Below are 12,095 nucleotides of genomic sequence, written 5' to 3' on the forward strand. Positions count from 1 at the left end.
TGTATATTATATTAATTCATTACTCACAGACTGATATATTTCAAATGTTTATTTATTTTAATTTTGATGATTAAAACTGACAATTAAGGAAAATCCCAAATTTAGCATCTCAGAAAATTAGAATATAACTTAAGACCAATACAAAGAAAGGATTTTTTTGAAATCTTCGCCAACTAAAAAGTATGAAAATGAAAAGTATGAGCATGTACAGCACTCAATATTTAGTTGGGGCTCCTTTTGCCTGAATTACTGCAGCAATGCAGCGTACCATGGAGTCGATCAGTCTGTGGCACTGCTCAGGTGTTATGAGAGCCCAGGTTGCTCTGATAGTGGCCTTCGGCTCTTCTGCATTCTTGGGTCTGGCATATTGCATCTTCCTCTTCAAAATACCCCATAGATTTTCTATGGGGTTAAGGTCAGGCGAGTTTGCTGACCAATTAAGAACAGGGATACCATAGTCCAGGACCAAGTCCTGTTGGGAAATGAAATCTGCATCTCCATAAAGTTGGTCAGCAGCAGGAAGCATCGACCACTCAGCAGCAGTCCAGTTCTTTTTGTCTTGAGATGCTTCTGACGCTTTGTTGTTCAAGAATTCAATGTCTGTTGTTCAAGAGTGGCTTGACACGAGGAATGCGAAGCTGAAACCCATGTCTTGCATACGTCTGTCTATAGTGGTTCTTGAAGCACTGACTCCAGCTGCAGACCACTCTTTGTGAATCTCCCCCACATTTCTGAAAGGGTTTTGTTTCACAATCCTCTCCAGGGTGTGGTTATCCCTATTGCTTGTACACATTTTTCTACCACATCTTTCCTTCCCTTCTCTTCTCTATTAATGTGCTTGGACACAGAGCTCTGTGAACAGCCAGCCTCTTTTGCAGTGACATTTTGTGTCTTGCCCTCCTTGTGCAAGGTGTCAATGGTCGTCTTATAGACAACTGTCAACTCACCAGTCTTCCACATGATTGTGTAGCCCACAGAACTAGACTGAGAGACCATTTAAAGACTTTGCAGGTTGTTTTGAGTAAATTAGCTGATTAGAAAGTGGCACCAGGTGTCTTCAATATTGAACCTTTTCACAATATTAAAATTTTCTGAGATACTGAATTTGGGATTTTCCTTAGTTGTCAGTTATAAAAATCAAAATTAAAAGAAATAAACATTTGAGATATAACAGTCTGTGATAAAATGAATGAATATAATATACAAGTTTCATTTTTTTATGATATTCTAATTATATGACCAGCACCTGTAGTGAAAACAGTGTTACATACTAAAGGTTAAAACATATATTGCCAGATGCAGCATAGTGTTTCAGCTATTATTTTTCACCTCCAGTTCTTGAGCCAGAATGTCCAGATCAGATGTGGGGTTCAGCAGAAGCTCCCTGGAGTCCTGGATCCAGCTCTTGACAAGACTCAGTCCTCTCTCCACGCCTTCCCTGTCTGACAGTTCCTGCTGAACCCGAGTCTTTCCTGTCCTGGCCTTCTGCAGAAGACTACAAGAAACACAGAATAAACAGATCGGCATTCAATCCATATTTGGCATGAGGTATTAGTCTAATTAGGTTAATATGGGAAGCAAGACTACACTGACATTAAACAGGTTAGTACTACTTTTTGCACAAGCTGCAAATGCAATGGTTTCTGTAGGCAGCTGAGTGACAATTAATGTATCTGTGATCATACTGATACTGTGTTTCTGTAAAATCTGTAACAGCATTGTACCATTGTATTTTGGTGGATTTAATTATTATTGCTTTGTATTGGACTAGAGGAAGACTGTGTACCTTTCTAGTTGATCTTGCACATATTTGACCTCCTTCATACTTGGTAATTTCTCATGATCAGCTGTTGGCACAGACACCTCTTCACCATGTAGCAAGCTGAGAGCGTACTGTCGAAGGAGAGTTAGAGAAGACAGCTCCCTCTCCAGGTCCTGACTAACCATCTCGTACTGGTCCAGATGTGACTGCAGTGTGGCTTTGGAGGCTTTCTCAGCAGTGCAATCAGGAACGTGGCCCTTTAGTTCTTCTGTTACAGCTCTTACCTTCATCATCTGAACAACATAATATCTTGTTTGTCATTCTTTGTAACATTAACATGTTTGCTCAAGCTCTTGATTGATATATGATATTTGATATATGAAAAAATAATAATATATGTATTCAATACACCATTTCAAATGTTGTAACATTTCCTTAATTTGAGTATAGAACATCATAACATCAAACGAGGTGTCCCGTGATTTCTGACCCCAAGTACCACAAGTGTAAACGCACCTTTTCCCTGAAGGTTCTCCATTCGTGGGCTGTATCCTCCAGCACCCTTTCTTGGCCTCGTGCTACACTACGCAGTCTGGTCCAGCGCTGCCACACTGTGGTCATGGATCGGCTTATGGTGGATTTACTGGCATCACTTCCAATCAACTCTAACTGGGACGCTTGTTCTTCCAGACCAGTCAGCTTTTCTTGGAAACTGTTCACCATGGATACTAACGACTACATGCCAAATTTTTCATCATTTAGACTTCAGAATACTTTTACTGTCTCATGAAAGAGAGTCAATACTGCATACTTAGCTCACCTTATGACTCCGGAGTTTCTCTTCAGCTTCCTGGTTTGTTGCAGCCTTGGCTGTGGAAAACTCTGTTAGCTTCTTCTCTGCCTCATTCATCAGCTCAATGACCGTCTGTCTGGCCTCCTGATACGAATTCCACTGGGCAACACAGCTGAAAAGGTCACATTATAACTGTTATAACTGTGTGTGAATTCAGGCCTACAACAGTGTTCTTTTTTAACATCACACTTCACACAATTTATAAAACAAACCTCTTAATATATCTAACGACTCAAATGTTTTGGAAAAAATTTATTTTGTACCAAACTGCACCTGTTCAAGATATCTTGGTGGCTCTGCAGCTGGTCTCTGACCTCCACGCCTTTCTCCTGTGCAGATTTCACACTAATTTGAAGTTGCTCCTTGGCTGTAGGGTTGACCAGGTTTTCAAGTTGAGGTGGCAAAGATTCCAGCTCCTCAATGACACCCAGGAACTCCTGTTCAGTGGCCATGATGTCTTCCTGTTGCCTCAGACACTCCTCGTAGTTCTCCACATCCACTCCAAGACTGGTCTGCTGCAAGAAGCCCACAGCATCCTCCAGCCACTCACAAGCTGTTTGCATTCTGGAGTGATACTTCTGGCACAAGGCAAGAGCTTGCTGTAGCGTTATCTACAGGAAAAACAATTGGATTCATTAGTGTGTTAGCTAGGGGAACCACTGGTTGATTAAGGAAGTCTTGCTGGCTAAGCTAATTTAGATGATTTTTAGCATCCCATGTTGGGGCCTAGTATACAAAACATATTATGTTGACTATCTATGCATGGTTTTGTGCTTTAACAAGTAGTCTGGGTTCCACTGTCAGTTTAGATTAGAACGTGCCTGTTTGGAGCTGAGGGCACGTTGAACATCAGCCTCCAGCTTGGCCATTTCTTGTAGACTTGAGTCCACATGAGGAGGGACGAGCTCATTGGCACTGGTGTACTTCTGCTTCTCTCTGGTGCTTAGAGCTGCCACTATCCTAAGCCTTGACTGAACTTCCTCTTGCATAATCTGTTGCTTTCGGATTTCCTCCTGGACCTTCTCAACCTTCACGTCAACCACCACCTCAGAGCCAAGTTCATCTTTGATTTGCTGGAGCCATGTTAATGTCCTATCGACTTCGGTCTCAAAGTCTTTACTCTGCACAAACCTGTTCTCACACTCCACAATTAGTTCCCCAACAGCTGACTGTAAGGACTGAAGATCTTCTTTCCAAGAGGTTACTCGCTCCTTTGAAGCCTCATGTGCGGCGGAATCCATTTGGGGTGCCAGGTTATCCATCTGCTCCATGAGTCGAGTGAGGTGAGAGCTGGCACCTTGAAGACTAGCAGCCAGGGCATTATAATTTTTCAATCTCTCATCAGCTGACTGAGTCTCTGCATTGACTTTCACCAGTTGCTCTTTGGTGGCCTTCAGTTCTGAATCCACCTGCATAGCCATGGCCTGATGGTCTTCGAAAGATTCCAGAGTGTCGTCAAGATGTTCTACCCTCTGCTCAATCAATCTTTTGAGACTGTTGTAAAGGCTAACCAGTTGGGTCATTTCCTCAGGTCTCCAAGGTTGGCCAGTGCTACGAAATCCTTCTTTCTTCTGGTTAAGCTCACTGACAGCTTGTCCAAGATTGTTCAGCTCCTCCAGGAGGGCTTTGTAATCATCCTGAAGACTGATAACCTCCTCAGTCTTAAGGCCGATGGACTGCGTCCCCAAGTTGTGGAATTGTTCCTCAAGTTCTTTAAGTGCTTTGTGGGTCACATCAATAAAGGATGCATATTCCTGTCGGGCAAGAATGGCTTGTTGTATTTTCTCTTGTTTCCCCTTTGCTAGTCCTAAAATATTATTATACTGTTGCGGAAGAGCAATCAATTTCTCATGTAAGTAGCAATGGTCCACTTCATTCAGAGTGGGAAGGATTTCTTGACCTGTTCTTTGCACAGTTAGCAGGAGGTTCTCATATTCCAATGCTTGATCCAATATTTGTTGGTATTTTGTAAGCTGTGAACTTAATTCTGCATCTCCATTCATAAGGTTTATCTCTGGGAAGGTCACAATATCAGCTTGCTTCAACCACTGGCATATCTTTTCCAGATCTACCTTGAAGTACTTCCTGGTCACCAACACTTTTTCCAGCTCCTGAAGCCTCTGGCTACACTTCTGTAGGGCAACTTCAAAGATATTCTGCAGCTCTTGGAGCTTGTTGAGCATCTCTGATTTCTCTTCTTCGGCAGCGTCTTTCATCAGATCCCTGCCTTGGGACCACAGGGAGTTCAGCTCACTCTGATAGGCTCTCAAGCTGCTCTGAATGTTCCTGCAAGTCCTCACCTGCTTAGATAGGTCATCAGGAAGAAGGGCTATGTACTCCTCTGCTTGTGCTTTGTTTTCATTCTGCTGTACCCAGGTGATGGCTTGATTCACAGCCAAAAGGAACTGGGTTCTCTCTGTGAAGGCTTTGCTTAGGTGTTTCCTGCGTTGTGCGACTTTGACGCTCAAGGACTCTACCTCTGCTTGAGTTTCTGAGATGAGCTGCTGCAGTCTTTGCCTTTCATTTAGCCCCAGATGAGCTAAAACCCTATCTGCATCGCTCATGGCCTGGGCCAACAGAAGCTGCTTGGCTTCCATCTCACTGCATATGCTTAGATGGTCGAAAAGGAAACTCTGAGCTAGGTCAGGTGGAGGACTCATCTTCATGGCTTCGGATAAGGCAGGCTGTTGCTCCTCAGCCCATTCCCTAGCTTCCCTCAAACGAGCCTCAACTTGGCCCATGTCTTCAAGGGTCACAATGGAGTCTTGGATCTTCCTCTCTATGAGATTCTCTAGATGCGTCCATCGCTGCTCAAAGTGGCCAATCTGCTCCTTCACCAGCTCTTTATCATCCAGGTTTAAGTGGTACATTACTTTTTGCTTCTGCTCTTTGAGGTCCTCAAGTGTGCTTTTCTTTTCTTTAAGAACAACCGAGAGTTTCCGAAGAGCCTCCAAATGATCAGATGAACTCTCAGCATCAGTTCTACAAGATCATAAAATAATAATGTAACTCCCAGAAGTCTCAAAGTGCACTTCAAATGTAGCACTAATTGAAAGTGACATATGAATACATTTACACTAAATCCTGAATAACAGTTTTACCTGGCAAGGTTATCCCATTCCTTGGAAACCTGTTCAAAGAGGGCTTCCATGGCACTGATGCAGTCATGATACTCTTTAGTCCTCGGCAGATCTTCCTCTCTCTGAGCCTGCAGATTGTTGGCCTGATGGCACAGCTCCAGCCATGCATGGCTAAGTCGTCCAATCTCTGTATGCTCAGGAGACTCCTGCCCTTCTGTCATCTTACTCACAAGCTCTGTCATCTTAGTCAGAGTGCTTTGTCTGCTTTGAAGCTGCTCGGCAAATTCCTACAGGCAACATGAGCAAAGAGGATAAGACAAATGTATAAAAATTTCTTTAAACAAAAAAAGATATACATTTGTTTATATGAATATATAATATTAAGGATTTTGTATTGGAAAATTATATATATATATATATATATATATATATATATATATATATATATATATATATATAAAAAATTCAACATAAATTTGACATTTACTTTGGCTTGGTCGAGCATGTTTTGAGCAATCTTGGGCTCCAACTCGGCAGGTCTCCTGGACAGACTATGCAATTGCTGTTCCATATCTTGGAAAAGTGTTGTTAGATCCTGTTTTTGCTCTTTAATCTCCTTCCAACTATCCGACAGCTCTTGAGAAGTGGTCATCCTCTCCTCAATCTATAGAATTGACAATATCATTTATATTATAATTAACTGGATTCATTTCATACTCCATAGCAGTGTTAGCCTAGTCTGAGTAATCAAACTCACCATCGTTTTGGTTTGCTGTATTTTGGCAGCTGTGGCTCTGACAGACTCATCAGATAAATCACAGACTGAACAAACCAGGTCCAGATACATGCTGGCCTGCTCCTGTAGGGCTCTAAAGTGCTTCACCTATGGATAAGTCGTCAAAATGCAAGTAATTTTCAAGCTGGTTTGTTTTAGCGTAATATCAATCTGCAGCTCTGTGGCATCTACCTGTTTCAGAGCCTCTTGGAGGCCATAGGGAGTCTCCGCCTGCACCTGGATCTCCTCTTTAATGGTGGACATCCACGTCTGACACTGCTGCAGGGTGTCCTGATGACTTACGTGCTTCTGGAGCTCACGGTCAAGACTCTGATACACCTGACGGCCAAATGTAAAACATTAGACTGACATAATAAGATGATATTTCTGCTAATGAGATCCTTTATTAGCAGGAGTGCTCACACGCTGAGCTGTGCTGCAAATAGCCGAATAACTGTCTCTGGTTCCTTGCTGGTGTGCCTGGATCTGCTGACTGATCTTGGCCTGGACTTGCTCAGTGCAGCTACTGGTGAGGAGATCACCTTTGTCCTTCAGGCTGGTCAAACGCTCCTCAAAACCAGCTATTTCCTCCATTATTGCCTGACAAGAAACAGGTCAAACCATGTCAAATGATACAGAAATAGAACTGACAATAATGAAGCTAAGTATGAAGTAAGAAACAGACTATGAAAATGTGTATAACTGCTGCATGGATTTTTAGTAATATTATTACTTGTAAGTTACTGTAAAGCAATAGTTCATGGTATATTGGCTGCTATAATTAACAGCTATAATAAAAGTACACACACCTTGTGTCTGGCTAGTTGTTGTGTGGCTGTCTCTAGATTGCCACTTTGCATTGAGTCAGAAGTGACCAGCCTGCTAGACATCTGTAACAGCCATTTCTCTACTTCTTGTAGTTCACTGTTGTAGACTTCATGCTCTCTCACGTTCTCTGTCAGACTCTGAACGCGGACCTACAACAGAACAATATTAGACAACAATAATGCATTGGAATCGATGTAACATTCATTTTTAAAGCGTCTGCTTGACAGTACCTTGGCATCATTGCATAATTCTTGATAGTCGGCTTTCAGCTTGCTGATGTTTTCACTGATAGACGTGTCATGGATTGTTTCAAGAAGTGCATCTCCTTTCTCTATAACCGATTTGACTGCTGACTCATGGGACTGGATGGTCTGCTGGATTGTCTAGAAGGGGACATAGGAAGCATTTGACATTGTGAAGGCTTTAAAATGGCTCTCTGAAGAGGGTTGTATTTGTCACCCTCATAACTAATTCAATGCATTTATCTTCATTTCTCACCTTATATTTGGCCAGCTGAGCCTTCTTTTGGTAAAGTTCAGCTTTTGGCTCCACTGGAGACGCCAGCAGTGATTTGGTCTCTGTAAGCCATTGTGTTTGAGTCCTGTATTTGTCCAGGAAGTCTTTGGAGAGCTGTATGGATTTCTCTGTAGCTCTGAGCTCTGACCGCAGAGCTCTGATCAATGTCTCCAGCCGGGAGAGTCGGGTGTCGACCTCTTCCTTGAGCTGCTCTGCCTCAGGTTCCTCCAGGAACGCCATGGCACGATCAGTCTTTTCACGCATGGTCTTCAGGAAGGTGTGACCCAGCTCCATGTCACACTGCAGAGCCTGAGACATTAAGCAAAAAGTTTCTTATGCACATGATCCTTCAGAAGTCGTTGTAATATGCTGATATGGTGCTCAATAAATAGTTATTACTATTATCAATGTTGAAAGCAGTTACAGAAATTAAATACAGGTTTGATTAATTCCCCCTGACCTTTCTGAATGAAAGTATTCATTTTTCTTCAAAACAAAGTAAAAAAAAATAAAAAAATAAAATAAAATTATATATATATATATATAAATCTCACTTTTGTAGTATTGTAGAATTGTAGTATAAACTTATATGCACTATAAAGTATGAAGCTTCTTTGGCTTAATAACCAAATCTTGCCTATTACAGTACAGACCAAAAGTTTAATGTTTTTGAAAGAAGTTTCTTCTGCTCATCAAGCCTGCATTTATTTGATCAAAAATACATAATTTTTTTTTATATTTTGATATATTATTACAATTTAAAATAATTGTTTTAAATGTATTATACTTTAAATTATCATTTATTTCTGTGATGCAAAGCTGAATTTTTAGGATCATTATCACATGATCCTTTAGAAATCATTCTAATATGATGATTCATTATCAAAGTTGGAACCAGTTCTGCTGCTTACTATTTTTTCAGAACATGTGATACTTTTTAAGGATACTTTTATGAATAAAAAGTAAAAAAAAAGAAGCTATGTTTTTAAAATATAAATATTTTGTAATAACAATATACACTACTGGTCAGTAATTTGGGGTCAGTAATTTTTTTTTCTTTTTTTTTTTTTTATAAAATCAATACTTTTATTCAGCAAGGATGTGTTAAATTGATAAAAAGTGATAATAAAGAAAATATATTATTAGAATATATATTATTAGATTTTTTTTTTGAATAAATGCATTTTTTTAACCTTTTATTGATCAAATATATTAGACAGCAAAACTGTTTCCAACACTCATAATAAATCAGAATATTAGAATGATTTCTAAATGAGCATGTGATCGACTGATGTTACATGTGACACTGAAGGCTGGAGTAATGATGCTGAAAATTCAGCTTTGCATCACAGGAATAAATTATTTTGTTTAAAGTATATTCAAATAGAAAACTATCATTTTAAGTTGTAATAATATTTCACAATATTACAGTTTTTTCTGTATTTTTTATCAAATAAATACAGGCTTGATGAGCAGAAGAAACTTCCTTCAAAAACATTAAAAATAGTAATGTTTCCAAACTTTTGGTCTGTACTGTATATTTTTCATACCTTTAGTTTTTTCATTTTCTTCTCCATGGGAACACGATCGACCACATCAATGCTGGTGGTGGTCACAATACTAAAGTTCTTTTCTGCTGTTTTCAACCAATCAGAGAAGGTGCAAAAGACACTCTGGGATTCTTCAATGCAGGAAACTTCCTCCTTCAGCTGCTTGATAGCGTCCTGCAAACACATTTCAATTAAGCATTGTAACCCTTCTGATATATAGATTTGTGTGTTTTAAACCTATAATTTAAATGGAAAATCTGAGTAAAAACAAATACCTAATCATGACATGAGATCTTTGAATAACAAATAAATATATATGCATATTTATGCAAAGTAATTTTTTTATTCTAAAATTATTTTTTGTTTTTAACATAACATGATGTGACATGACATAACATTTAGTGTAAAAACAACAGTAGATTATGGTATGTCCTGATTAGGTGTGTGTGTGTTTAAGTGTACCAGCAGGTGTAGCAGCAGTGCATGATAGCGTGATGTGAGTTGTGTGGCTCTAGTGCTGACTCTGCTGCTGATGGGCGTCTCTTCTAAAACTTGTTGGGCCAGGACACTGAGACCCTCTATCTCCTCCTGATAAGCCAGCACCTCCTCATGCCAACCCTGAAGAGACATCACAACAACATATCAGACTCCATCCATACATCCATTCTACAGGAACAGCTCACTTGGAGCCACTGCTAGTGTGTGGTTCCTGTCCTAACCTTCAGGAGCTGTAGCTGTGCCTCTTTTGTTGCTCTGTCAGAGCGGCGGCCGGAGCGTAACTCTCCTTTAGTCTCCATCTCTTTGAGCCAGTTATCCAGCCGCTGGAACTGCTGCTCAATCTGCCGGAGTTTGGCCAGAGCGCTGTTGAGATGAGATCTGGTGTCACCCAGCCGGGTCTGATACGAGCCCCACTCCTGCTGAACCATCTCCAGACATCGGTCCTCTATCTGCGGGACGCCCCAGGGAATCACCTGCTCTCGGGTCACCAGAAGTGTGTTGAGCAGGGCTTGACCCTCTGTGCAATGCACCTGAAGCTCCTGGAGATGGATATTAGACATATTTTTCTAGTGCATATTTAGGTAACGCTTTAGAATAGTTAACACCTATTAGTTGCTTATTAGCATGCATATTACTAGAATATTAGCCATGTATTAGTGCTAATTATGAACATATTAATGTCTTATTCTACTTGACCTTATTCTACATCCTTAATCTTACCCAATACCTAAACTAACAACTACCTTAGTAAATATCAATAAGCAGCAAATTAAGAATTTATTGAGAGAAATGTCGAGAAATGTTAATAGCTAACAAGTGTTACATATTCTAAAGTGTTAGCCATATGGATATTGAATCGACAAAGAATCAAAAATGACCATTGTGAATATGGATATATTTGACAATATTGGGATTTCTTTAAATAAGTGACTCTAAACCAAGGGCCCTCAGCAAACTTGATGACTTAAATATAATTATTTACAAATAATAAACATTATACAATAACATTTAAATAAATAATTAAAATTATTTAGTAACTTTTTTATAATTAACATATTCAAACTCTCTAACTTAATTAAAAAGCAGTATTACATTTAAAGTATTGAAATTAAATATGAAACATTTATGCATCTTATGCATATCTTATTGCGTATCTTATTTATGCCCAGCAGAGGTTGTACTTTCTCCGCCAGCTGAGGAAGTTTAACCTGCCACAGGAGCTGCTGAAACAGTTCTACTCCACCATCATTGAATCCATCCTCTGCACTTCAGTAACTGTCTGGTTCAGCTCAGCTTCTAAATCTGACCTCAGAAGACTACAGAGAGTAGTCCGGACTGCTGAGCGAATCATCGGTTCAACCCTCCCATCTATTCAAGAACTGTACTTATCCAGAGTGAGAAAAAGGGCTGTCAAAATCACTCTGGACCCCTCACATCCAGCACACTCCCTCTTTGAACTGTTGCCATCTGGTCGACGCTACAGAGCACTGAGCACTAGAAAGACCAGACACAGGAACAGTTTCTTCCCCAGGCAATCCATCTTATGAACAGCTGATAATAACGGCGAACACACTACACTTTATATTTATATACACACACACTTTATTTATCTAACACACATACTTAGTATACACTTAAATTTTGCACACAATATATATGTACATACATAACTTCACTTTGTAATATACCTGCCTACAATTGTCATTTGTATATTGTCATTCACTGTCTACATATTTGTATTTTTTATTCTTTTATTATGTGTTTTATGTTCTGTCGCTGTCATTCTGTTGTACTGCGGAGCTTCTGTCACGAAAACAAATTCCTCGTATGTGTAAACATACCTGGCAATAAAGCTCATTCTGATTCTGATTCTGATTCTAGCATATATTATAGTGATTTGATGCCAGATATTTACATATTATATATAAATATTAATATATTTACATATTTACTACGAACATGTTATTTTAAAGCAACAAAAAAAATCATTAAATAATTTAGTTAATTTAAATTAATTTAGAACATTTTAATAATAACATATATAAGTTGCTTTTTGAATGAAACAAAAATCCATTTCTGTGCATACCTCATTATTAATATTTACAGGTAAATCTTAATAAACAAAAAAACAAATTAGTATTTAATGTAATTTCATACAGTCAAGTTGATTCATGTTGTCATAAATATTCATACCCCATATTCTACCTTTCTTCATTACATACAACTAAATCTA

The 12,095-nt window shown here is 39.3% G+C and overlaps 1 protein-coding gene across 4 annotated transcripts in view; it reads right to left on the reverse strand.

The window, feature by feature from the left end:
* Nucleotides 1–12,095, reverse strand: part of LOC113060886 (nesprin-1-like) — a 103,616-nt gene that overhangs the window by 40,892 nt on the left and 50,629 nt on the right. For all 4 annotated transcript variants that reach the window (XM_026230129.1, XM_026230126.1, XM_026230128.1 and 1 more), the window contains 17 exons: nt 10,084–10,401; nt 9,827–9,982; nt 9,365–9,538; nt 7,797–8,123; nt 7,529–7,681; nt 7,280–7,447; nt 6,894–7,070; nt 6,663–6,809; nt 6,453–6,578; nt 6,183–6,359; nt 5,717–5,982; nt 3,437–5,597; nt 2,889–3,226; nt 2,583–2,727; nt 2,279–2,497; nt 1,787–2,055; nt 1,330–1,495 (listed from right to left, as the gene is read on the reverse strand). In XM_026230129.1, coding sequence (XP_026085914.1) covers nt 1,330–1,495; nt 1,787–2,055; nt 2,279–2,497; nt 2,583–2,727; nt 2,889–3,226; nt 3,437–5,597; nt 5,717–5,982; nt 6,183–6,359; nt 6,453–6,578; nt 6,663–6,809; nt 6,894–7,070; nt 7,280–7,447; nt 7,529–7,681; nt 7,797–8,123; nt 9,365–9,538; nt 9,827–9,982; nt 10,084–10,401 — 5,487 coding nt within the window. The remainder of the gene's footprint in view (nt 1–1,329; nt 1,496–1,786; nt 2,056–2,278; nt 2,498–2,582; nt 2,728–2,888; nt 3,227–3,436; nt 5,598–5,716; nt 5,983–6,182; nt 6,360–6,452; nt 6,579–6,662; nt 6,810–6,893; nt 7,071–7,279; nt 7,448–7,528; nt 7,682–7,796; nt 8,124–9,364; nt 9,539–9,826; nt 9,983–10,083; nt 10,402–12,095) is intronic.

The sequence above is a fragment of the Carassius auratus genome, chromosome 42 (genome assembly GCF_003368295.1).
Source record: "Carassius auratus strain Wakin chromosome 42, ASM336829v1, whole genome shotgun sequence".
Taxonomy (NCBI): Eukaryota; Metazoa; Chordata; class Actinopteri; order Cypriniformes; family Cyprinidae; genus Carassius; species Carassius auratus.